Here is a 27,084-nt window from a genome sequence, read left to right as displayed (position 1 = left end):
CAGCAAGGCCACCTTCCAGGCAAACGGTGGTTCTCATGGCTTGCCCTGGATGCCCGGCTAGGAGAGGAGGAAACCCTGGGCTGCTCTCAGGACCCTTGCTGACTCACTGCACACATATCTGCTGGAAAGGTGGGTTTCAACCCATCCCAAGAAAAGATAAGAAAAAGCCCATAGTTAATGTCAACTGTGGGAGCGATTGCTATGTTTTGGGATGAATGCCACCTGCTGTGACCTCAACAGGTTGGAGGAATGGGCCAGAACAAACCTCGCAAAGTTCAGCACAGGAGAGGTGATCCTTCCTCACCATATAGTGCTGCTGAAGATTCATCTCTCTGCTGCGTCCAGTTCGGGCCTCCCAGTACAAGGAAGACAGAGACAAACTAGAAAGAGTCCAGCAGTCACTACCAAGGTGGTGATGAGGCTACATCACAGGGCACATGAAGAGACACTGAGAAAACTGGACTTCCCCAGCCTGGAGAAGACTCAACTGGGGGGTCCTCATAGCGGTCATCCGCTGCCTGAATCATGGTTATGGAAAAAATGGAGCAAAACTCTTCTCAGAGGGAGACAAGGACAAGACATGCAAAAACAGGTACATGCTGCAGGATGGGAAATTCCAGCTGGGCATGAGAAAATTCCTCTACGTGAGGGTGGTGCATCTCAGAGACCAGATCGCTGTCCTTGAAGGTGCACAGAACTCAACCTGAGAAGACCCAGCACAACCTGATATAACTTTGGACCAGGGAGTTGGACTACAGACCTCCAAAGATGCCTTCCTAACAAGACCTCCTTGCATTTCTGCATTGCGATGGGAGGGAGGAAATATGGCTGCCTTCCTTTGAGGCTTTCAGCTACCCCCTGCTGTGAAACATCCCTAGTGCCCAGGACAAATCTGAGACACTACGTGCCACTCCCTCACCATGCCTAGGCTGCCTTCCTTCTCCTGCAAAGTTAACACAGGAGAGAGGGTGTTCGGTGTGGTAAAGCCTGGTAAATCCTGGTTCCAGCCTGGCTGGAAGTTGTTTGTTCCAGCAGGCTTGCCTGGAAGAAATGCCTGAAAACCCAGAGCTGAGCTGGAGCTGGCACCAGTGTACTGTGTGGTGCTGTGCACTTCCAGCCACCCCAGGAAATAACACAGCTGCGGCAACTGAGAGCCTCCTAACATGCTTTCGGAGGTCTTCTCTGCTACCTCTTCAAGGAGCATTTCTGTCTGTGCATCCAGGGTTTTACTGATGCAGAGCAGTGACTGAGCAGCCACTGGAACGAGACAAGGGAGGAAAATGACTGCAGGCATGTATTAAAGTGTTCAGCTTGTCCAGCTGAAAGAGATTTCTGCCAAACGATTTTATAAGGAAAGAGGCATTTTACAGGAAAAGCAGGGCCTCTGCTCTCATTTCCTTTCCCCTCTTCTCTATGAACTTCAAAGAAAAGAGGGGTCAAAACAGAGGCCAGGCAACTGGAACTGAGTTCCTGAGCCCTAAAGCCTAATTAGTCCAAGATACATTTCATTGGATATGTCCCAGAGACAGGCCTAAATTACCAATCCTCCCCGCCGTGCCGCCGAGGGTCAGATAAAACCAGAATATAGTCCACAGTTTGCAGGGCCCCAGCAGCACCAGGGCTCTCAGCGGGAGGGTTTCTCAATGCAAGCCCTGCTGGTGGCAGGGCTTTCCCAGCCTCCCCAGGCTTTGTGTGGCCGCTGCTAAAACCCCCTCCCCAGGACAGGGATCGTGCCCACCTCCCTGGTGCCTTGTCCGAGAGCTGCTGGTGAAAGAGTTGTGTCAACCAAAACCCCCCAGCACCGTGTTGGCTGTTGGCCCTCATTCCATCTACTGAGGCTACCAAAGAGCCTTCAGCCATTTGCAGCTGTTCTCCCAGCAGTTTTAGGCTGATGTTAAACCCCTCTCCTGCCTCCCCTCGACCAGGCAAACCAAGACCAGCTCCTGCCAGCTCTGCCCCACGCCCCTTCTCACTTTGCAGCTGTTCGCTGGTTCTCTTCCAGCTTCTCCACATCCCTCCCCAATGGATGCCCAGCAGTGGGGATAACAATGTCCCTTGACCCGTGTCTCCTTGCATGGCCCAGCATGTGCTTTGCCTCACCAGCAATGAGAAACAAAGCTTGGTTTTGCACAGGTTTAAGGACTCTCTGGAACAACACTCTGATTTCAAGTCACGCATCTCTCTCTGCAAGACACAGGTCTTGGAGTGTTGTTTTTTTTGTTTTGTTTTTGTTTTTGTTCCATAAAAAGTATCCTGAAGAACAGGGACAGAAATGACACAGGCAGTTTCCCCTAAGCAGCCTCTCTCAAGATGCTGGCCTCAGAGGGGTGCATCTTATTTTCAGACTACAGCAAATGCGCTTTGACGGAAGGACTCATTTCCGGCATTGTGGCCTGAAAGCTGAGAAAAGCAAAACTCTACTGCAGGTCACTAAACTGTAACTCAGAGAGCAGAGAAAGGACAGCATTGTCATCATAAGCTTATGTGGCCTCCTGGTGCCATAGCACAGCTCTGGACCATAGGAAACTTAAGTCTTGCAGCTTGCAAGGCAGCGGACAGTCACACATGAAGACAGCCAGCCGTCTGGCAGGGAAAGTGAGGTCCTCATGGTGTACAGCTACCCTAAGCTGTGATTCTGCACCCCAACCGGTGCCTGGATCCCACTCCCCAGCCACTGCAGATGGGTGGCCTGGCCAGCGTAAGGCACGACTCACTCCTGGCTTGGTGCTGAAGTTCCTCTCCCAGGGAAGCAAGAGAGCAGGAGGGATGGAGGAGGGGAGTGCAGAAAACTGTCAACTTTTGAATCGTGAAGGATCTGAAAATTATTTTATTAAATTTTCTGCCAGGAAAAGAGGTAAAATTCTTCCCTTAAAAATTTTGATTCCAAGGGACTCGCTCAGCTCTCACTGAAAGAGCGGGTCTGGGACTGATAAGCAAGACTGTTTATCTCCCTCTGCATCCATTTCCCAGTAGAGCCAAAATATAAAATGGAAACCTTTCCTTCCCTTATGTAATGCTGTGCCAGCGTTGGCATCCCGTGAGTGTTGGCTGGAAGGACCTCTGGAGGTCTCCAGGTGCAGGACTGCTGCCAGCACGAGATCAAGTTGGCCATAGCTATGTCTAGCCACAAAGCCAAAGTCTGCTTCTCATGTGCTTGTGCAGCACTTGGTGCATCGGGACCCTTTTCTCGGATGAAGTTCATGGTGAGTTCTGACTCACGGCACAGGGAGGTTGAGCTGGGGTGTTCATCTCCCTCTGCAGCTATTGGGGAAGGAAAGCCAAACGGGGTATATACCACCAACATCTGTCCAGTCTGTCAGCACATTCCTGTGACAGTGTCATCTTTCAGAAAAATGCCATCCTGAGGACTGTGATAGTTCAGGACCAGGTAGCCTGCCAGGTTTGGATTCTCCTGCTAGGGCCCAGTAACATGGGAGTGAGGGCAGGCAGGAAAGCAGCAGCTGAATTTACTGATGGACTGAGCCAGATTTCTCTGTGCTGCCAGCACAAAAATAGCTGCCATCTTTCGATTTCATGGCTTTGCTTTCTTACAGCCTGGATTAGACTTGTTTTCAAAACAACCTTCAACAGACATATAAATACACCTGTCATTGCAAACAAATACACTCAGAATGATCAACTGATACTTCCCAGCAGTAATCCCTGCACCTTTGTAATAGCAGTGAAAAAAAATGAGTTGGGATCAAGGAGAGGAAACAACAGCATGCAAAACATTAGCCGTGTGCCTCACTCACTATTTTTTCAACTTTACGCTATTGGATTACTTTCTTAAGCACTCTGGGGACAGAGACAGCAAAGAACAGCTTTCATTGGCAAAGGCAGGCAGTTTCTCACACACAGCTCTATTTTCCATGGCTCATCCAGCAAATTGTACGCTAAGCCTAAAAAAACAGCAAGAAACAAGTCCATCGAAGAGGGGCTGAGTACAGTGGATTTCACATCCCCGTGTGCTGGCAGTCTAGCACTGCTATCGGCACTTACTGGAAGGGGGTGGGAAGTGCCCCATGCCAGGGAGACATGAGCAGCAAGATCCTCTCTGCTGCCCAGGGAGTGAGGAGCTGCCTTACCATCAAGGCCACCTAAGCCTATTTGCAGCCAGGAGGGACAGTTGGCTTTACTTGTCTTCTAGCATTAACCAGAGCTTCAAGACTTTTGGCCTTGGTTAGAGTCCAAGCAGCATGGATGGACTGCCACTGCCACCCTTTGTGTGTTTAAAAGTTCAGTTGTCTCTCGTGTCCTCCCTCACCACTGGAGGGCTCTGCCTGGTACAGCAGCATTTTTCCATGTCTCAGTCCATAATTAAAGCAGCCAAGATAGGCTATTAATTTCCCTACTAATGAAATATTACTTTATGAAGTGTCATTCTTTCACACATGACCACACTCTCGAAATGCAGAGCTCATACTGACTTAAGGCTTGCTAACAGCAAGAAAGATGACTGGTTTGCATCTGCAAACCTGCGCACGCAAAGAAGTAGGTGGCCAAGAAGCAGTTCTGCATCATGCCTGGCCTGATCTGCAGTCCGACATGTCTGTGACACCGCAGGGAATCTTCTGAAATCCTGATGAATGAAGGACAGTGGGTGGACTGCAGCTCTGCGAGAAGCCAGCTGGGAAACATGAGTTCTGTACTGAAACTGAAAAACACTCAAACAAGGGTTACAGTGAAGGCACAGACCACACTTCTAAGACAACACTGAAGAGCCAACTTGCAGAGTAACTTTTATCAGTGATCTTGCCTTGATATTATACTTGCTGTGTCACTGAAGCAGCTGTTCTGTTTCAAGTGCTGCTATTTTGAGGGACAGGGAAAAAAAACCAAAACCAAACGCTTTCAGTTCCCAGCACTGATAGCCACTCCTGGGTGAATACTGGTCCCAACCTTTTAACCTTTTTGATGCTGGGCTTTTTTTCCTCACATGCTCGCTCTCAGCCTTCCTGGCCAGGCCAGCAGTGTACTCAGCTCACCAATAACTCTGCTTCCACCAAGCCTGCCTTTGGCTTCTGTCACAGGCCTTGAGCCCAATATTCCTTCCGACTCACCTACCTGATGAGTAACAACAAGGGCAGGGAGGCTGCAGGCTCTCCCGGGGCTGCCCAGGTCGGGTCCCCGGACCCCCCCAACCCCGGTAGCACCGATTCAGGGCCTCCTCGGGCCTGCTGGCCCCGGCCGCCCTCACCCCGGCCGAGGGCCGCCGCCAGGGGGCGCAGGAACAGCAGCGGCGCGTGGACGTCCCAGTGCGCATGCCCGCCGCCGGATCCTCCCCCTTCCCTTCCCCCCCTCCGCTCCCCCCCCACCTCACGTGATAGCTAGGAGGGGCGGCCCCCGCGGCGTGGCGCGGGCCGGAAGCGGCGGAGCGCGAGGCCGGAAGTGGCGGAGGCGGCGGTGGAGGCCCCGTTGCGGCGGGGTGACGGCGGCTCAAGATGTCGATCGAAATCGAGTCCTCCGAGTGCGTGTGGCGGCTGGCGGGGAGGGGAGGGTGGGGGAGGCCGTCGCGGCCGGAGAGGCAGTGGCGGGAGAGGGCGGCGGCGGCGGGCCGAGGCGGGAGCCGTTGCGTGGCCGTGGGGGAGGGGCGGGGCTGTCCCTGAGGTGATCAGGGGACATGAGGGCGTCCGCGGTCGCGGGGGTGGTGCCAGCTTCGCCGCGGCTGGGCAGCCGGGCGGGAGGGGGCTTCGGCGGCTGAGGTGGGGACCGCGGTGAGGGCATCCCGCCGGGCTGGTCTCGTAAGTGGCCGCTGTTCCCCTGCAGCGTGATCCGGCTGATCATGCAGTACCTGAAAGAGAACAGCCTCCACCGAGCCCTCGCCACCCTCCAGGAGGAAACGACTGTGTCCCTCAACACTGTGGACAGTATTGAAAGCTTTGTGGCCGACATCAACAGCGGGCATTGGGACACAGTGCTGCAAGCCATACAGTCGCTGAAGCTGCCCGACAAGACCCTCATTGATCTCTACGAGCAGGTGAGAGAGAGCAGGCTGTGCGTGGACTGTTCTGGTCTGGGTGGAAGCCCCTCTCTGGAGTTTTCCACTTCCCCTTTGCTGATGCAGATGTTTTTCTCTTGATGCAGGTTGTGTTGGAGTTGATTGAGCTCCGGGAACTAGGTGCTGCCAGGTCTCTCCTGAGACAAACAGATCCCATGATCATGCTAAAGCAAACTCAGCCAGAGCGGTACATCCACCTTGAAAACCTTCTGGCCAGGTCTTATTTTGATCCTCGTGAGGTATGTTACACTCTTCCCAGAGACCGCACAACGCTGTCTTGCATGACCCCTAGCTTCAATCCAAGTTGCTAACGGTGTACAGCATCTTTTATTTTCCATTCTGGGAGTAAGAATGTGCAGCTTTCCAGTTCGATGATTTTATACATTTTATGAAGTGTTTGGGAAATGATCTGTAACACTTGATCATGAGGCAGCAGAGCAGTGGTTTTGAAGTATACTGCAGGTGGGAGTTTGTGAATTTATACCTGTATCCTGCCACAGGATGCCATATGTCTTGCTTTTCCTGTTTTATAAATGCGGAAGGAATGTACTTTGTAAATAAAATTGTTGTATAGTAACAATAATAACAAGGCATTATTTCTGACTAGTTACGGCAGTCTGACATTTTTAGTGAAAGCATATCTCAAATGTTTCAAGGATTGGTGTTAAAGATAAGGGGAGTTCTGAATGCTTAATTGAAAATGAACCTGGAAGGGGCTTCAGTTCAGACCCATGAATGCTTTTATGGAAAATCATTTAGAAGAATCACTTCGTGAAAATAACTTCTCTGTAGGCATACCCTGATGGAAGTAGCAAAGAGAAGCGGAGAGCTGCTATTGCACAAGCTTTAGCTGGAGAAGTCAGCGTGGTACCTCCATCTCGTCTTATGGCGTTGTTGGGGCAGGTAATTCTGGAGAAATATTTTAGTAGCTATGTCAGTTTCTGTAGATCTTTGCTGCATAAAACTAACTATGATGTAGTTGATTCTCCAACTATATAAAAGTAAAGCTTAAATATTGCACATTTGCATGTGGTATAGTTAAAAATAGTATTTTCTGTATGTGTCAAAGATTTAGCAGTTTTAGGAAAAGTCAGTGCTCCAGCAGTAGATTTCTTCCAAGAGAATAAATACTCAGTGCATAGAGGAGATTATTTTCAAACTACATTTTAACACACACTGTTGCTGTTGTTGTTCTTACAGCTCTTTTGATTCTCAGAATATATTAATTGATAGTCTATGCAGACAGTATTTAATGTATTCTGCAGTTTTATGGCTTAAGTCTCACTTTTTAAGCTTTTATGTATGCAGAATAAATTCTCTTGGCCTAACAGGTGTGTCCTGTGACTGAAGGCAGCTCTCTGCTGAACGGATTGTATAAGATTCGTGAATGAAGTTCGCTTGTATCTTCCACGCAAGCTTATGTAATTTTTATTTTTAATGTATGCAGTTCTAGGCAAATAGACAACAGGTCAGGTAATGTAATTAACACAAGATTGAATTCACACTGTGTACGTACTTTATACTGCATTCTGAAGGTAGAAAGAGAAGGGTGGGCCTGAGTCATTCTCACTTGCAGAAAACACTTGAGCATAATGTTCTATTGTTTGTGGTCTTGAGTTAGGAATCAATTTGATAAGTTTTTTTTCAAGTAATTGTTTGCGGTGTATTTGTCTCAAACTCTACAGGTATACAGTTTGTAAGGGTATAAGAAACTATTGCTGCATTGTGTTAATTAGAAGCAAGTTTTGATGAGGAAGATGTATGTTATCTGATACCTAACTGTATGGCTTTCAACTCCTCAAAAGGCACTGAAATGGCAGCAGCATCAGGGCCTGCTTCCTCCTGGTATGACAATTGACTTGTTCCGAGGGAAAGCAGCTGTGAAAGACGTAGAAGAAGAAAAGTTCCCCACACAGCTGAGCAGACATATTAAGGTGATGTTGTGCTTGTTTTTATGTGTGTTACTGCTGTTTGTTCCTTCCTGTGCTCCATATTGGGACATGTAGTAAACCTTCTGAATTCTTCTATTATCTTTTTTGTAAGTTATTTCCCTCCCTCTCTGTTTTGTTTGTATTTTTTTTAACTTCTCCATGCTTTATCTTATCAGGAGACTTTTCATGAGAGTCTGAATTGAGATCCCTTAACAAGGCTGTGTGCTCATGGTATTTGTGAATATGATAAATGTATTAATTGATCGTTTGACTTCACAGTTCAGAATCATTCAGTTTTCAGAAGTGGTTGGCTTAGTCCCCTTCTTTATTTGTCCAAGGAAATACTCATGCCTTAAACTTCTGTGTGTGCCTGTTAGCTTCTGTGAACCATTTGAGTTTTGATCATGAACTACTACATACTAGGTTTACTAATACGATCAGTGACAGGGTTTTATCGTATAGATTTCAAAAGAGAAAGAAAACTGTGCTGTAGTGGTGTAGTTGTCCTGGAGCACTCACGATATGGGAGTTTCCTCCTGTAAAGGCTTTTCAACTTCACCAGGCAGTTCTGTACAGTGAGAAGGTTTAGTTCACTGTAGCAGCTCTACCAGTTCTCACGATAAACAGATGTTTTTTGGAAGTCATGAGTTGGAACTTGTGAAATCAGTTTGTTGTGTTCAGTAGCAGCTTGGTAAAAAGGTTTTATTAGAACTTGTTTTAAAATGTTTACCAGTACTCATCTTGGATTTTTGTATAGGTGAGCCAAAACCTTTTTCTATACTCAGTTATCATGGCCGCTTGTATTTTAAAATCTAAAAACTGTATATAAAAAAAAAAAAAAATCAACATTCTGTGTGAAAATTTCACTAGAGAAACATCATTCCAAGTGAAGCTACTTGTACTAGTTTCTGCAGTCTGCTGGGGGTGTGTGTTGGGTACTGGAAAAGTGTTTGTTAACATACACAATTCACTGCAAAAACAAAAATAGGAAGACAGCCAACCCAACTGCTGCTGTAATCATGGAGTGTTTGATTTAAGTTTCACAGGTATTACCAGATCAAAAGGAGTTTTGTTTTTTTTTTCCTTCGTTTTTGAAGTGCTAGTAAGCAGGTATTGACAGGCTTTTTTGTACCTTACCATTAAATTTGTGATTGCATAGCTCTAGAAAATACTGTATTTTTGCAACAAAAATGAAACTACATCTTTGTTTTAATGAGTTGCTCCTTTTAAATTGCTTGTTAGGCTAAATTTATATTCTCCTGTAAAACAGTTTGGGCAGAAGTCACATGTGGAGTGTGCTCGGTTTTCCCCAGATGGACAGTATCTGGTTACTGGCTCTGTTGATGGTTTCATTGAAGTATGGAACTTCACTACTGGAAAGATTAGGAAGGTAAATTGTGCGTTATTTCACACGGATAGTTCATTGGCTGGAGCACCTGGTTTTATTCTTTGAGATTATACTTTATGTTTGTTTTAATTTTTCGGGGACTGTGAATCTGAAAAAGGTGTCTGCTTGGGTGGTTCAAATATTGGTCTGGAATCTTGACATGAGTTTAGTTTTCTGGTTTATCATAGACTTCCCTCTGCAATAACTTTTTTTTTTTACATTTCTGGATCATTGTTCTTGTCTCTATAATAGTGACAATAGTGTTTCCCTGTTGTTGTAAGGCTGTGAGGTCTGCTTGATGATAGGCTAGAAAATGTAACTGATGTTAAAATGCTAGTAGTTTTGCACTTAGCTAATTCAATGAAATGTATTTTAAGGCAGTTTTGACTGGTGGGTCTTCTGCTTTCATTTAGGATCTGAAGTACCAGGCACAAGATAATTTTATGATGATGGATGATGCAGTGCTGTGCATGTGCTTCAGCAGAGATACAGAAATGCTAGCAACTGGAGCACAAGATGGGAAGATCAAGGTACAAATCTTTTTGTACTGTATGTTGGCAGAGGTGGTGACCAGAAAGATTCACTTGCAATTGCGGTTATGTTGCAATTTGATATAAAAATAAATGAAGTTTAGCAGGGCTTAGAAACAGATACATACTGGGTTTGATGTTTAAGCTTCTGTGATCTCATAACAAAGTAACCACCTGCATTTCATTTGCTGTTTCCTCTCCAGGTGTGGAAAATCCAGAGTGGTCAGTGTCTGAGAAGATTTGAACGGGCACACAGTAAAGGTGTTACATGCCTCAGTTTCTCCAAAGACAGCAGCCAAATCCTTAGTGCTTCTTTTGATCAGACAATCAGGTAAATAAACTGGGAATGTGTGAACTACAGTGCAGGAGAAAAGAAAACAGTTTTCACATTAAGCGGTTGAACTTTTGAATATAAATTCATTTGACTTGGGATTTGATCCTTTTGCATTGAGTTTTAATAGGAGAACAGAACTGCTGAGGCTTGGAGAGGAACAGTTTGAAAGTTTCACCTTTCACCTTGCCTAACTTGCATTATTCCAGGACTAGGGGCCAAGTACTACTTCCACTCTTTTGTCATTTATGTTGACCTTGCGTGTTTTCTTTCTGGGAGACTCCTAGCTTAAACAGCTGTGTCAACCTTGAAAAATAACGTTTTTTACAACAAACTTAGGGTAGAAAAGATCTGAGGATAACAGGATGATGACATTGTTTGAAATGGCGTAAACAGCCTAATCTTACTAGGTTTAATAGATGACATGGCAGTAGTTGGTTCCATGCAGTTTATTTTCTTTATGAAGCAGTATCATGGTCTCCTCTTTTTCTACTATCTGAAGAAATCCTGAAGGGACCAGCTTGAAGTATTTTGGTGCATCTTCTCTGCTTCCTCCTGATAGTTGCTGGATAGATCAGAATTTCCAAAAGTGCTTGGGAATCTCAATTAGCAATAGTCATGGCTCTCCTGTGGGCTTGAGTAAGGGTCTTGCCCCAGAATCCATCTCTGTAGTCCCAGCCCCGAGATCCACTCCTCTATCTGTCTTGGATCCAGTGAACTCCCTTTGGAGTGGGAACAAGAGGAATAAGGATCCAAAGAAAATGTTCATGGGGCATCTATTCTTCCCAGCAGTCTGACATGGAATACTAGAGATCCAGCTCTGGAAGACAGCCAGGCTAATGGAGGCTGAGAGCTTCAAGAGCAAGAGTGGCAATTTTTATCTGGAAATGGCAGTACAGCCTTTCCTGTGCCTTAGGGTGTTGCGTTTTGATCTGAGCGTCTCTTTGTATGCATGTGGTGTATAAGAGGAGGCTGAGAGAGCTGAGCCTAATCGGCCTGAAAAAAAGAAGCATGAGAAGGGACCTAGTTGCCTCATCTAGCGGTGGTCATAGATAAGACAATGCCAGACTCTTGTCAAGTGCACAGTTCCTACAAGGGACAGCCTCCAGAAAGTGAAATTCTGACTGTATATAAGGAAAAAACTTTTTTTTTTTTTTTTCCCTTGGGAAAGAAGCAGTGCTTGGACAATGCTGAGAGAGTTGTGTCAGGCTGGGGAGGGATCTCAACTCTTAAAGACTTTCAAACTTAAATTGAAGAAGACCATGAGTGGCTTGGAAGTTGATGTTGCTTTGAGGAGAGCAGTGGAATAGAGGTCTTCTGAGGTATCTTATTCTGTGATTTTCTGATGTACCACTGTTTTGGAATCTCTGTTAGAGAAAAATCGTGTAGCCAGGTACTTTTTATGCTTACGCTGGCCATATTAAAAAAAAAACTTCTTTCAGTGATGAAAAAGAGCCGTAGAGACAGGATCATTTTTCTCTTTACTCCCAAAAGATAATTGCCATTTCTCCAGGCTGTGTCTGCAGTTCTGCTTTTGGGCGTGTAGCACCAGCACGATGTTGGGATATGAGCTGTGGGGTTTTTCAACCTATCTGTATAGTTCGGTTTCCCAGTGCCGGTGACATTCCTTTTGGGCAGTGAAAATGTTCATGATGTTCAAGGCCCACAAGCTGAGATCTTGGGAACCCAGGAATGGGAGTTGAGTCTTTCTACAAACTTTGGACTTGCTTTGGTGCACAATCCAGTTAGTGCAGTTTAGCAAGTTCATAGCGTGTCAGCTCAGTTACAGCAGTTGGATATGAGGTCTGTTTGCAGAAAATCCAAGGAAGTACATCCCTCTTAATGTGGTTAGGTTAAACTGAACAAACTTGGCATTGCCTGATACTTTCCATGTGCTAAGATTTACATGTGTGCCATTACTGCAGCTCACCTGGTGTGCAGATCATCTGTTAAGCAAGAACACGATAAAGCAATGGATTGTTGTGGGACAGCTATAAAGGTCATTAGGCTTGCATCTGTGGTCTAAGACAGCTCAAGCATCTGTGTAAGACAGACTAGGCATAAATTATAGAATAGTTTAATGTAGAAGGTACCTCTAGAGGTCTCTAGTCCAATATGCTTGTCAAAACACAACCAACCTTTCAGTTAGGTCAGCTTGCTCAGGGCCTTGTCCAGCTGAGTTCTTGAAATCTCCATGGGTGGAGGAGAACCAGCTGCTTGTCTTGGCATCTGCCTTACGGCTGTATAACCCCCTTGGCAAAAATCTTGCTGGACATAAGGAAAGACTTCTTGGTTTTGGTTTGTTTTGTTTTCATTTGTAACTTGTGCACTTTGCATCTTGTCCTTTAGCTGTGCACCTCTGCAGAGAATATGACTCCATGTATGCTGTGAAAAAACTGTTACGTAGTGATGTTAACCAAATAGTTTCAGTCTGTCAGATGTTTAGTAAGGACTTAGATATCCTTTTTCTGCTCCCTTTTTTTTTTTTTTTTTCCCAAGAGTCAGTGCAGGGTGGATAAAAGCAAGAATGAAAGTTAATTGTAACTTTTAATACTAGCAAGTAGTCACAGAAATACTCAAATTCTGTTCTAATCTAAGTTACCAGATGGGCAGCAACCCTTGTTCCTGCAGCTCTTAGCATCTGGAAAGTGTTGCTTAACATTTGTGTTGTGCAATAATTCTGATCCTGCATCTATTTGGTCTCATTACTGAGTGGAATTTTTCTCACCACTGGGTAGATTTAGTTTGCAACAAAGCTCTTCTGTTGCTATGCAGACACTTTGCTGCAGTTTAAAGCAGCTTAGATCAGTTTTGTCTAGTTCACAGTTATTTTTCTTCTTTGGGGTTATTCTGACTTACAATACTTAATAGTAGTTTGTTTAATTTTTTAGTCTACAAGGATGACAGCAATTAGATGCTCCTGAACTTTCACTTCTCTGGGCTGGACAGATACAGTCCTCTCAGCCTCTTCTCATGCATCATGTGGTCCAGCCCTCTGGCCATCCTAGTGGCCCCTTAGTGGGGGCCCAAAACTGGACAGAGTCCTCCAGAGGTGGCTACACCTTTGCCATGTAGTGGGGAACCTGGGTTTCCTGAATTCCACAGCATACTGCTGGCTTTCACTTTGTTCTCCCTGTGGCTTACCAGGTCCTTTGCTGCAGATGTCCTCTGCAGCGCCCAGGTGATTCTGATGCCTGAGGTGGTTCTGCAACAATCTGTTGTCAACACCATGATGTTTCTCTCAGTCTGTCTGTTTGCCAAGGTTTCCAACTTCCTTATTATCTTTTTCACAGTGGAGTTCTAGGATGTAACATTATGAATAATACTGATCCAGTGCTTGATGACTGTATACATTTTAAGTTTAACTCAATGGGATTATGTAATGTGTTTAATAGCTTTAGGCTCTTGCCCATACTGTTAAAACCCAGTGGTACCAATGGTAGTGCTTTAGATAAAAATGAAGGAATGTGTGGATCTGGAGGCAACTGCACAGTGAACAGGCATCACAAAACATCTTAATGAGAGATGTTAATCTTTTTAGATCCTGATACATATGAACCATAGCATGAGCATTTTAACTGAAATTATGTAAGGTTAGATGTTGAATCAAGGACAGCAAGCTTCAAATGGAATAAGGAGTTTTGCTCTCAAGGCTTCAGACTTCTTGAAAACTGTATCCACTTGGTACTACAATTTAAGGCTGATACAGATGAGCAATATAATTCCCTTTTTGATGACTAAGCAAATTCTTTGCAGAGCTGCCTAGTAAGAGGCAATGGCAACGGCTTGCAAAAGAGAAAAATGCTGGCTGGGTGTAAAGAAAGAATTTCTTAACTCAACTGGACAAGGACTTGCTCAAGGCTCTGAGCAACCTGACCTCACTTAAAAGTTGGCTTTGCTTTGAGGAAGGAGTCTTGGACTAGAGACCTCCAGAGGTTACTTCCAATTCTGTAATTCTTGTTTTGTCAGCTTCATAGTTTCTCCTTTCATAGTCCTGTCTTCTAATATGTACAGTATGTACTACATACAGATCGTTGAGGCTGAAGGTTGATGGCATTTCCCTGAGCTTTTCACAGGAACACATAACCACGCGGACAGCGACAGCGGCAGCTAGCCGCAGCAGAGTCAGAGCGCGTGCCGGGTGCGCGTGAGAGCAAGGGCAAATATATTAGCGCACGAGCGCACAGCGGGTGGGAGCAGCCATCAGTTGTCGATCCCCTCGTGGCTCTAGACAAGAACATGGCCCCAACACGTGCAAAATGCCCCACAAGGAAGAATGTGGAAACTCAGACGGAGGTCCCACAAAAACACGTGTCTGTGCAGGTCTCCAGCTGCAGTGAATGCCTCAGCCTGGCATGTGTTCCTAATGGAGCCAGAGACACCGCATGTGTGCGGTGTGATCAAATAAACCACCTGCTCAGGCAGGTGGTTGAACTGAAGGAAGAGGTGGATAGACTTAGAAGTATTAGAGACAGTGAAAGCGAAATAGATTGGTGGAGCCGTACACTGAGGCGTAGGAGTGGGGCAGAGGCTCTGCAGGATGTGGATGATCTCCCTTCTGCTTGTCACCAGGCAGAAGAAAGGAACCTAAGGGACAATGAGGAATGGAGGCAGGTCCCTCCTCGGAAGGGCAAGCAAAACTCCTGCCAGCCCCTGTCACCTTCCCAGTTGCACCTACAAAATAGGTACGGTGCTTTGGAAGTCGAGGGCCAGGCACACGAGGATAGGGACAAGGATTTAGACAGTGAACTACCCAGAGTCAGCCAGCCACCCCCACGCCTTCGGACTTCAGCAACAAAAAAAAAGAGGAAGGTAATTGTGATGGGTGACTCTCTTTTGCGGGGAACAGAAGGCCCCATTTGCAGACCGGATCCTTCCCACAGAGAAGTCTGCTGCCTCCCTGGGGCCAGGATTAAGGATATAAAGAAAAATCTCCCTGCCCTGGTCCGCCCCTCGGATTACTATCCATTATTGGTATTTCAAGTAGGCAGGGATCAGGTAGCTAACAGTAGTCCAAGGGCCCTGAAGAAAGACTTTAGGGCCCTTGGACAGCTGGTTAAGGGATCAGGAGCACAAATTGTGTTCTCCTCCATCCCATTACTTGCAGGGATTGATGAGGGTATAAACAGGAAGAGCCAGCAGATTAACTCTTGGCTCCAAGGCTGGTGTCACCGTCAGAACTTTGGTTTCTTTCATCATGGGATGTTCTATAGGACATTAGACCTGGTGGCAACTGGTAGGGCAAGCCTTACCCAAAGGGAAAGAGGAATATTAGGACAAGAATTAGCAGGGCTCATTGAAAGGGCTTTAAACTAGGGTTGAAGGGGGATGGGGATGAAAGCAGGATTACTAAGGAGGAGCCTGGGAGCAGATTACCAGTGCCGATGGGTAAAAGTGCTAGCAAGGTCTTGTGGCCTGTTGCCTCAGCAGAGGTGGAGGATGGTAACCCATGTGGTAATGACATGAGGGACAGTGATAGGCTGGATACCACAGAAGGGTCTGAGCATGGTCAGGGAGGTGTTGGGCCTCACCCCCCCATAAAAATGGCAAGAAAACTAGCCCAGCTAAAGTGCATTTACACAAATGCACGTAGTATGGGCAACAAACAGGAGGAGCTGGAAGCCATTGTACGGCATGAAAGCTATGATGTAGTTGCCATCACGGAAACGTGGTGGGATGAATCGAATGACTGGAGTGCTGCAATGGATGGCTACAAGCTCTTCAGAAGGGACAGGCAAGGAAGGAGAGGAGGAGGAGTGGCCCTGTATGTTAGGGAGGAATATGAATGTGTGGAGATAAATGAGGGTAATAGTAGAGTTGAGTGCCTGTGGGTACGAATCAAGGGGAGGACCAGCAAGGCTGATATTGTGGTGGGAGTCTATTACAGACCACCCAACCAGGATGCAGAGGTTGATGAAATGTTCTATAAGCAGCTAGCAGGTGTCTCGAGATCACTTGCACTTGTCCTGGTGGGTGACTTCAACCTACCAGATATCAGCTGGGCACTCCATACAGCTGAGAGGGAACAGTCTAGGAGATTCCTGGAGTGTGTTGGGGATAACTTCCTGACACAGCTGGTGAGTGAGCCAACTAGGGAAGGAGCGCTACTTGATCTGCTGTTTGCAAACAGAGAGGAACTTGTGGGGGATGTAACAGTTGGAGGCCGTCTGGGGTACAGTGATCATGAAATGATAGAGTTTCTGATTCTCAGGGAAGCAAGAAGGGGAACCAGCAGGACTGCCATCATGGACTTCCGGAGGGCAGACTTTGGTCTTTTCAAAAGTCTGCTTGACAGAGTCCCTTGGGAGGCAGCCCTGAAGGGCAAAGGAGTCCAGGAAGGCTGGACACTTTTCAAGGAGGAAGTCCTAAAAGCACAGGAGCAGGCTGTCCCTGTGCGCAGGAAAGCGAGCTGTCGAGGGAAGAGACCGGCCTGGCTGAACAAAGAGTTAAGGTCACAGCTCAGGGAAAAAAGGAAAGTTTATGTCCTTTGGAAAAAAGGACAGGCGACTCAGGAAGATTACAAAGGTGTAGTAAAGTTATGCAGGGAAAAGATTAGAAAGGCCAAAGCTCAGCTAGAACTGAACCTGGCCCTGGATGTTAAAAACAATAAAAAGAATTTCTATAAATATATTAATAGCAAGAGGAGGACTCGGGAGAACCTCCACTCTCTCCTGGATATGGAAGGTAACATAGTGACAAAGGATGAGGAGAAGGCTGAGGTACTGAATGCCTTCTTTGCCTCGGTCTTTAGCAGTGGAGTAGGGTGTCCCCCGAGTACCCAGACCCCTGAGCTAGCAGTTAGGGGCGGGGAGCAGGACGAAGCCCCCGTAATTCTAAGGGAGATGGTGAGGGACTTGCTCCATAACCTCGACATAAACAAGTCTATGGGCCCAGATGGGATTCACCCGAGGGTTCTGAGGGAGCTGGCAGAAGTGCTTGCAGAGCCACTTTCCATCATCTACCAACAGTCGTGGCAAACTGGGGAGGTCCCAGCCGACTGGCGCCTAGCAAATGTGACGCCCATCCACAAGAAGGGTCGGAAGGATGATCCAGGGAACTACAGGCCTGTCAGTCTGACCTCGGTGCCTGGGAAGGTGATGGAACAGATCATCCTGAGTGCCATTATGCAACACATGAAGGATGCCCAGGTGATCAGGCCCAGCCAGCATGGGTTCACAAGGGGCAGGTCCTGCTTGACAAACCTGATCTCCTTCTATGACAAAGTGACTCGCTTGGTGGATGAAGGAAAGGCTGTGGATGTTATCTACCTAGACTTTAGCAAGGCCTTTGATACAGTGTCCCACAGTATCCTGCTGGAGAAACTGGATGCTCATGGCTTAGATGGGTATACTCTCCGCTGGGTTAAAAACTGGCTGGAGGGCCGGGCCCAGAGAGTGGTGGTGAATGGAATGAAGTCCAGTTGGCGACCGGTCACGAGTGGTGTCCCACAGGGCTCGGTACTGGGGCCGGTTCTCTTCAACATCTTTATCAATGATCTGGACGAGGGGATCGAAAGCACCCTCAGCAAATTTGCAGACGACACCAAGCTGGGTGGCAGTGTTGATCTGCTGGAGGGTAGAGAGGCTTTGCAGAGGGATCTAGACAGGCTGGATCGATGGGCTGAGACCAACGGGATGAGGTTCAATAAGGCCAAGTGCCGGGTCCTGCACTTGGGTCACAGCAACCCCAGGCAGCGCTACAGGCTTGGGGAAGAATGGCTGGAGAGCTGCCTGGCAGAAAAGGACCTGGGGGTGTTGGTCGACAGCAGGCTGAACATGAGCCAGCAGTGTGCCCAGGTGGCCAAAAAGGCCAACAGCATCCTGGCCTGTATCAAGAACAGTGTAGTGAGTAGGACCCGAGAGGTGATCGTCCCCCTGTACTCGGCACTGGTGAGACCCCACCTCGAGTACTGCGTCCAGTTTTGGGCCCCCTACCACAGGAAAGACATTGAGGTGCTGGAGCAGGTCCAGAGAAGGGCAACGAAGCTGGTGAGGGGTCTGGAGCACAAGTCTTACGAAGAGAGGCTGAGGGAGCTGGGGTTGTTCAGTCTGGGGAAGAGGAGACTGAGGGGAGACCTTATTGCTCTCTACAAGTACCTGAAAGGAGGCTGTAGAGAGGCGGGGGTCGGTCTCTTCTCCCAAGTTACAGATGATAGGACAAGAGGCAATGGCCTCAAGTTGCGCCAGGGGAAGTTCAGGTTAGATATTAGGAAATATTTCTTTACTGAAAGGGTTGTCAGGCATTGGAATGGACTGCCCAGGGAGGTGGTTGAGGCACCATCCCTGGAGGTATTCAAGAGAGGAGTTGACATAGTGCTTGGGAATATGGATTAGTGTTGGGTGGTGTGGTGGTGTGTGTGTGGGTTGCGTGTGTGGTGGTTTTTTTTTTTTTTTTTTTTTTTTTTTTTTTTTTTCATTGGTTGGACTAGATGATCTTAAAAGGTCCCTTCCAACCTCTGTGATTCTGTGATAACACCTTTGATGAAAGGGGATTGTGATAAAGACTTAATGGCTTGCAGATTTTTCGCACTTTTTATTGTTTCCTATCAAAGATATCTCAGATTTAAAATAAGGTGAAGCCAGGGGGTGGTTCAGAGAACCTCAGTTGCTCACTCAGTTGTGACCTCTGTTGTGTGACAGGATTCATGGTTTAAAATCTGGGAAAACTTTGAAGGAATTCCGTGGGCATTCTTCCTTTGTCAATGAAGCTACTTTTACCCAGGACGGCCACTATATTATCAGTGCATCCTCTGATGGCACAGTGAAGGTAAGATATCATTTACCCTTTGTAAATAACACATTCAAGACTCTTTGCATGCTGTAGCTGAGTTGTTTACAAGTCACAGGAGAAGAACTTGGGGTTATCGGCAGTAGTCTTTCTGCTTGTGACCTTTGGTGTAGGTTGGTGTAAATTAGAACTGATGAAGTTTTGTACTCTGCTTACAGATTGCTGCAGAGCCTGTTTCTGCTGTATTAATGAAAGGAGGAGATAACTGCAGTACTTACCTGCCTCTTCCTGCTTTCTTGTAGAAATAGAATTGACTGTGACACCTTTTGTCCTAGAATGTGGGGATTCCCTTGTCTGCAGTAATGGCATTTTCTGGCTTACTGTGTTGGACACCTGTTTATTTCTTGGTGCTTAGGAGTCCATTGCCGTGTAAACTAGGTAATCTGGTGTTAATGAAATTGATTGTAGAAACTGTGATAGGTTTAGCTTCTAGTCTCAGCAAAGAGTGGAACTGCTTGGTGTGTAGTAGTTAAGAGGAGTAAAGCATTGTTGTGTACAGGGCATTACTGACTAAATAAATAAATGAATATAGAAAGAGCTACATCAAGTAGGCCTTCATTGCAGTGGATGGGGGAGGGTGGGGCATGTAAATGGATCTGGTTTATAGATGTGGCCTGGAAGAGTGTGACAGATTTTGCTCATATTAAAAGAGACGTTACTTCAAACTTGCAGTCTTTGCTAGATTGCCCCAATCATGGGAATAGCATAAGAAGGCGGTATCTTCCATTTTGATTGTACTACTGTATAAAGAGCAAAAATATTCCACAGATAGCGAGTTACATTTTCTTTTAACTATTAAACAAGCAGTTCCATTTCCTGTTTCTAAACAGCTAGAACAGCCTTGTGTTGAGCCTGAAGTAGCTCTAAGCTGGGACATCTTTTCCAGCGATCCCAGTGATGCTTTGCTTTTTCAGCAGTTTTGGTGTCTGTCTTGTGTAAGGCAAACTGCATGTGCAGAGGCTGCACATATATTCACACATACCAGCTAAAACCAGAAAGCAAGTCTGGACTTGCCCTTCAGGGAATACGTTTAATGAAAGTGTGCCAGGCTGAATTTGGGTAGACATTCGCTTTCAGTTCACTCTTAGTGAAATTGTTTATGGTGTCCACATTTTAAAATAGATGTGATAATGTATTTTTTAAAAAATCTGCCTTAAGCTACAATTTTTGGAATTCATATTTCCCTTCAGGAACCTTGAAAAATCTGAATCCTGTATCCTGAATCAGCTCATTTTTGTTTAATTTTTTTAAAGCTAATTGATTTTACGTTTATTTTTCATACTAGGTTTGGAATGTGAAGACAACAGAGTGCTCAAATACCTTCAAATCTCTTGGCAGCACTGCTGGGACAGACATTACTGTGAACAGTGTCATCCTGCTGCCTAAAAACCCAGAACACTTTGTTGTTTGCAACAGATCGAATACAGTCGTCATTATGAATATGCAAGGACAAGTATGTGATCTTACTGGTATCCTTTCAAGTCTCTCAGTCATTCTAAGAATTCCAGAAACTTAGTTAGTAACCTAGCTTTGGGTTAAACCTGACTTCCAGTTTGCTTTCATGACAAACTATTCTGTACGCAGGTTACAGAACAGCTTGACTTCAGAAAGCGATTGCAGCTGTGGAAAGATCCTGTGTTCTAAACAGACCTAGTACTGCCTCAATATTTTTGCCCTGAACATAGTAATGATGTGCTGCAGTTTAATCCTGCCAAATATTTTTGGGGGGGTATCTTTACAGATTGTAAGAAGTTTTAGCTCTGGTAAGAGAGAAGGTGGTGACTTTGTCTGCTGTGCGCTTTCACCTCGTGGTGAATGGATCTACTGTGTTGGTGAAGATTTTGTGCTCTATTGCTTTAGCACAGTGACCGGCAAGCTGGAGAGAACTCTGACTGTAAGTTCTTAGCTTTGAGCTTTTGCAGAGTTCTGAATACAAGGATGATCTAGATGTTCATTTATTATGAAGTCTGTAAGGAGAAGTTCCTAAGAAGAAGGCTTGTACCAAGGAATCTTTCACCTATAGCAGCCGTGACTGGTAACAAACACATTCCAGAACACTTGGCCCCTTGGCTGTAGAATGTCTTTAAGTTTGTTGTTAGGTTTTTTTTTTTTTTTTTAGAACCATTTTAATTTTAGAAGTTACAAAAATGTTTACCCACCAAGCCAAGAGTGGATTGGTTCAAACTTATTTGAACTAGAGCATGTCTTGTCCTGGGCTCTGGCTGATGGAGAATCTGACGCAGCTGTCAGATTTAAAGCTGTCAGGCTTAAATTTGCCTTGGATTAAACTAAAGAGGAATACCAACTTGAATGTCTGAATTTAGTGGGGAACACTTAAATGTCATGGATTTCATTGTATGTAAGCCTTCACTGCACCTTCCCTTGCCCAACAAAAAGTAACTGCTTTGTCACAAAAATTGTTTTCACATGGAACTTGACACTGGGGGATTATGTTGCTCTTCTTTTGCTGTGTGCATAAGGCATGTTAAACCTCAGTCCAGCTTTCCTCTAGTTCTTGTTTGAAGGTAATATTTGGCTTGACTCTGCTAAAGAAAGAATCTCCTGATGCATCTTTCTGCTTATTCTCTAGGTTCACGAAAAAGATGTCATTGGCATTGCTCATCACCCCCACCAGAACCTGATTGCCACTTACAGTGAAGATGGCCTCCTCAAGCTCTGGAAGCCATAGCTTGATTTTACAATGAGCTATGAAGTGTGCCTGTTAGTTACAGGTTATTGATGTTTGTGCGTTAACAAGGTCTAAATGCACAGAGTCTGATACTTGCTCAATTTTCAGTTCAGGTTTCCAGAGAATAACATTTTTACTTCTTGATCTAAAGTTAGGTAGATTGATGCTTAGATACAGCATCAGTTAATTTCAAATACTTTTATTTTTACCAGAGTAGCTGAAGCAGCTTCAGTGAGAGTGTTTTTTCCATCTCCTGAAGTCTTCCTACAGTGTTTATAAAAAGTTGAACAAGCTAGGAACTATACACACTTAGAAGTGGTTGCTGACTTCCTAGAATACAGTAAAATGCTTTTTTTTTTTTTTTTTATTTGAGTGAATTATGTGGAATGGGAAAGCTGTCTCTTCCTCACTGCTGAAACAAATGCACAGTTTTCCTGGAATGCAGATGAGGCTGCTCTGTCATCAGCTTGAAGGCAGAGGCTTTTCTAATCCAGTGGGTTTTGCGGTGTTCGGTTTTTCACTATGATTTTTCCAACTATACATAATAAGTAGTGTTACACAGCTTCCTCAGAATGACATTATTCTTCCCCATCTCCCAGCACTTCCTGCTATGAACCTGCCTAATGTGGCAGTGAGATATACTTGTTTTGGGGGTATTTTTTGTTTGTTTGTTTTGTGGGTTAGAGGGGGGGGTTGGTTGGTTTTGTTCGTTTGTTTGTTGGTTTTAGGATTTTGTTTTGTTTTGTTTTTTTCCTTTTGTTTTACTTCCAGGCTAAAAGGAATTATTACCTGGGCCCTCTTCCGATAAATGCATCATGTTTTCAGACCAGCTTTACCTGAAGCAGGACTCAGGGGATCAATAATATAAGACATGCAAAAGCAGGTTTACATAGGCTGAGTTCCTAGTGCTGTGATGCTGCACATGCTGCAGTTATTTTTTTTTTTTTTTTTCCAGTTTAATCAGTTTGGCTTCCTGGTTTCCCGAAAGGGCATGGCGTACTTAGCTTTAAATAACTTGTAAGATGTTTTTGTAGATTTCATATACTTGTGGACCTAGTTAAGGTGATACTTAGGTCCCACACTATGATAACAAGAAACTTTCATGCTCTTCAGTTTGGAGCAGATGGTGATTCCGTTTGAGATCCTGACTAATGCACACCGTTGTGAATGTACATCAGAATCTTCTAAAGTCTGACTATAGTTTTTCCAGGATGCAGCAAAAAATGAAGTTTTGTCTGTAATCATGAGACAAAAGCAGGTAGATTTGAATCTGCCACTCTATTTCCTGTCCTGATCTCTCGTAGAATGCTTTCCTGGCACAGTAATCTTTCAAACAGTAAAAACTTCTCTTTGACTTACTAAATCAGATCCGATTTTAATAACCTCATGATTTTTTTCAGTGGAAGGGCTTGATCCTAATGCAAGTACTGGTTGTCAGCTGCTGACTGATCTCCTTCAGCACTGACCGGTGCACTTCATTAGTCTGTGTTCATATCGGTCTAAGGAAATGCAGAAATGTTTTAGCTTTAACTTCTCACGTAGCATTGCTTGTTCGCTACAGCTGTAGTGTTTAGTTCTATGTTCAGTTGTAATGTTTTAATTCCTAAGTTGTTTTTTGCTTCCTTAGCTAGGGCAAAGTTATTTTTTAGATAGCAAAAAGTGCTTGTTTTTCCTGCCCAAAAAGACACTGGTGTGTCAGAAACATCTGACAGTCATACATCTGGCAGGCTCGTAGGCTTTTGATCCAGGAGAAGATCCTGACAGAATATATTTGATGTTACCTAACTTGTGGTTCATTTTGCCTTCAGATTACACAGAACTGCTAATCCTCAATGTAAACTATATCTTACATTGCTCTTAAAAAAAAAAAAAAAAAAAAAAAGTAGTCGTAGCAAATAAAGCTGTTAGAATCTCAAATGTTTAAAGTTTGGAATACATTCTCTAGCTTAAAAATGTGAGAAAATCTGGCATTTCATATCCATTTAAGAGTTTCAGAGTTTATTGTGTCAAGTGCTCAAGACAAAAAAAATGAAATGTACTAACGCTTGTGAAGGGGCAGTGCTAAAACTTACCTCCTGGGCTGCAGCTGTAATTTGTAAAATAGCTGGCAGTTGGCACAAAATTACAATGATAATCTTGAAAATGTTAATTTTTTATTTTTTTTTTTACATAAAATGTATTTTTTTTTAATGTGAATGTTAATTTTTTTTAATGTAATCTAGGAAGACATTTTCTGTCTGGAGAGTCAGCCAGGTGTTATGCCACTTACCTGTATGTAAGACTTGAACAAGGCAACATCTAGAGTTTTTAACTATTATTAAAGAAAGCATTGTTCACCCACGGGCCTTGCTTTATTCTTGAATTACTTTGCTTGGGGAGGGTGAGCTCTGTCATACATAGAGGAGTGCAAAGTGCTTGGTGGGGGGTGCGTGGCATAGTGGGAGTCTTGTAGGTGAGTTCATCCTCCTGTTTCTGAGCTGGAGATCAATGAATTTCAGCCTGTCTTGGGTGGAGTCCTCTCTCTCTCTCTGTGCTTGCAGAGCGCGTGCGGAAGAGCTACTGCCATCAGTACATGAGCTCAGGTTCCTGCAGAGTTATGCAAGTGGTGGATGTAACTTTTTTTTTTTTTTTTTTTTTTTAAATTTTATTGTCCAAGTAACACGTGAGCCTGTAGGTAATGGGGTGTAGTCTTGCTTGCTGTCTGCAAAGAAAAATCAAACCCTCCCTTGCATCCCCCAGTAAGATTTAGAGAGACCGGCTGAAAACTGAAGACTTGGTCTCGAAAGGAGAAGATCCTTTGTGAATGTCTTACAAAGCAGCCAAATTCTCCTGGGGTCTGAGAGACCAGACAATCTGCGTGGGTGCCTGCCAGCCCCCCTGAATCCCTGATTCTGCACGTTGCTGAGGATTTTGAACCGGGAGCTTGGGTGGGAGGGCCTGCCTCTGATTTGGGACAGCTTGGTAATGTCAGTGTTCAGCCTGAGAAGAGAAAAAAAACACGTTGCAGAGATTTATAGGAAAGATGGTGGTGAAAGTCAGTTGCAAGGGCTCTTCAAGTACAGCCTTTCTTCACTTCCTGCCTAGTGTCTGCATGGATTTCGCGAGTCCTTAAGTGTGGTTATTCCATCTCCAGTTCCTGCTGATGATGTGGGCTCCAGTGTGTTCACTGGATGACTCTCTGTAAACCCTACAACCTTCTGGATCTTGGTGACCTGTGAAACACAGGCTGAGCAAACTTGGATCTGAATGTCAGGGGGGGCAGGCTTTAGGTGAATCCTAAGGAGAAAGGTGGCTAAATGCTTTGTCTCGGGCAGAGCAGTAGTTGTATGTGGGAATTCTTTGGCTCCTCATGGAGCAAGATACAAGCAGATGGATGCTGCTGAAGTGAAGGGAGCATAACAATTTTACCTAAAATGGGTGCTGCTTGTGTTATGAAATGAGATGACGAAGACCCCTTGGGTTTCTTGTGTCCCTTGGCCTATAAAACAGCTCCCCGTATAGTAGCAAATTACTCTGATACGGCCTCCGCTTTGTCGGGCAGGAAATAGCATGTGCTTGTCTGGGAGCAGGCACCTGGTGCTGCCAACTGGTTAAAGCCTTTTCTGCCTTCCCAAATGAGAAGCTTTGTAAGCCAAATCAACAAATGAAGTGTTCTCTGAAGCTTTTATTCACAGGATGTCCAAGGTTGGAAGGGTTGGAGATTTCGCCACCTCCTTGGGCAACCTGTGCCCAGTGCTCAGTCACCCTCACAGTGAAAAAGGGTTTCCTGACATTCAGAGGGAACCTCCTGTGTTTCAGTGTGTGCCCACTGCCTCCTGTCCTGTCACTGGGCTCCGCTGGAAAAAGCCTGGCCCTGTCCTCTTTGCACCCTCCCTTTAGGTATTTATATACCTTGATGAGATGCTTCCTGAGCCTTCTCCAGGCCGAAGAGTTCCAGATCTTTCAGCCTTTCCTCACAGGAGAGATGCTCCAGTCCCTTCAGCATCTTTGTGGTCCGATGCTGGACTCTCTCCAGTATGTCCATGTCCCTCTTACACTGGGAAGCCCAAAATCAGCCACAGTATTCCAGGTATTGGAGAGGGGAAGGATCACCTCTGGCGACCTGCTGGCAACCAGGATACCGTTAGCCTTCCTTCCAAAAAGGGCATATTGCTGGCTCATGTTCAGCTTGGTATCCACTAGGATACCCAGGCTCCTTCTCTGCTCAGCTGCATACGCTGGTACCTGAGGTTGTTCCTCCCCATGTGCAGGACTTTGCACTTCCCCATGTTGAACTTGTCAAGGTTCCTGTCAGCCCATTTCTCCAGCCTCTGGATGGCAGCACAACCCTCTCTTGTAACAGCTACTCCCTGTTTTGTGTCATCTGCAAACTCGCTGAGGGTATATGCTGTCCCATCATCCAGGTCATTGCTGGAGGTGTTTAACAGGACTGGAGCCAGTACTGACCCCTAGGGTGCCCTGCTAGTCATTGGCCTCCAACTAGGTTTTGTTCCACTGATCACCACCCTCTGGGCTTGGCCATTCATCCAGATTTCAGTCCACCTCACTGCTCATCCCATACATCAACGACTTCTCTGTAGGGATCTTATGGGAGACGGTGCCAAAGGCCTTACTGAAGCCTAGGTAGACAATATCCACTGTTGTCCCCTTGTCTACCAGGCCAGTCATAAAAGTTTATCAAGTCGGTCAATCATGACTTCCCCCTGGTGAAGCCATGCTGGCTGCTACTGATGATTTTCTTGTTGATGTGCCTCGAAATGGTTGCCAGGATTAGCTGCTCCATCACTCTCCCAGGGATCAAGGTGAGGCTGATGGGCCTGTAGTTTCCTGGATACAGCTTGCCCTTCTTGAAGACAGAAGCAACATTTGCTTTCCACCACCAGTCTTCGGGCACTTCCCCCAGTCGCTATGAGTGATCAAAGACGATTGGGAGTTGTCTCACAATGACATCTGCCAGCTCCCACAGCACTCCTGGGTGCATCCCATCAGGGCTCATGGACTTACGTATGTCTAGTTTGCTTAAGCCTTCTCTGGCCTGATCCTCTTCCTCTAAGGGTACATCCTCCTTGCTCCAGACTTTCCCCTTGGTCTCTGGGACTGGGATTCCTGAAGGCCAGTGGTACTAGTAAGACTGAGGCAAAGGCAGCATTCAGTACCTCAGGCTTGTCCATGTGTAAGCAGGTGTTCCATCTCATTTGGCAATGGGCCAACATTTTACCTAACCTTTCCCACTTATGTAATTATAGAAGGCCTTGGTGCCTGACGTCCCTGACCAGATTCAACTGCAGTTGAGCTTTAGCTCAACTTCATCCATGGGTGCTTGGACAATGTGTTTGTGTTCCTCCAAACTTATCCATCCTTGGTTACACTCTCTGGATGCTTCCTTTTTGTGTTTGAGTTTGGCCAGGAGTTCCTTGTTCATCCACAG

General features: G+C 45.5%; 1 protein-coding gene across 1 annotated transcript; it reads left to right on the top strand.

Moving 5' to 3' along the window:
* Window positions 1-5,381: 5,381 nt before the first annotated feature.
* SMU1 (SMU1 DNA replication regulator and spliceosomal factor) lies at window positions 5,382-23,999 on the top strand. The gene is made up of 12 exons (XM_074165975.1): window positions 5,382-5,470; window positions 5,770-5,980; window positions 6,088-6,240; window positions 6,794-6,904; window positions 7,807-7,935; window positions 9,203-9,322; window positions 9,733-9,849; window positions 10,053-10,180; window positions 18,820-18,946; window positions 20,253-20,420; window positions 20,709-20,861; window positions 21,558-23,999. The coding sequence occupies exons 1-12, from the start codon at window positions 5,445-5,447 to the stop codon at window positions 21,654-21,656; spliced, it is 1,542 nt and encodes a 513-aa protein (XP_074022076.1). The 5' UTR covers window positions 5,382-5,444; the 3' UTR covers window positions 21,657-23,999.
* The last annotated feature ends 3,085 nt before the right edge of the window (window positions 24,000-27,084 follow it).

Source organism: Numenius arquata, chromosome Z (assembly GCF_964106895.1).
Source record: "Numenius arquata chromosome Z, bNumArq3.hap1.1, whole genome shotgun sequence".
Classification (NCBI taxonomy): Eukaryota; Metazoa; Chordata; class Aves; order Charadriiformes; family Scolopacidae; genus Numenius; species Numenius arquata.
Note: the sequence above shows the minus strand (reverse complement) of the source record. Positions and strands in the feature narration are given on the sequence as shown.

Excerpts from the sequence above, each read along its gene's own strand:
- SMU1 (XM_074165975.1), top strand. The coding sequence starts at position 5,445 with ATGTCGATCGAAATCGAGTCCTCCGA. Across the intron at positions 6,905-7,806 it reads TTATGGCGTTGTTGGGGCAG|GCACTGAAATGGCAGCAGCA; the intron begins GTAATTCTGGAG and ends ACTCCTCAAAAG. Across the intron at positions 7,936-9,202 it reads AGCTGAGCAGACATATTAAG|TTTGGGCAGAAGTCACATGT; the intron begins GTGATGTTGTGC and ends CCTGTAAAACAG.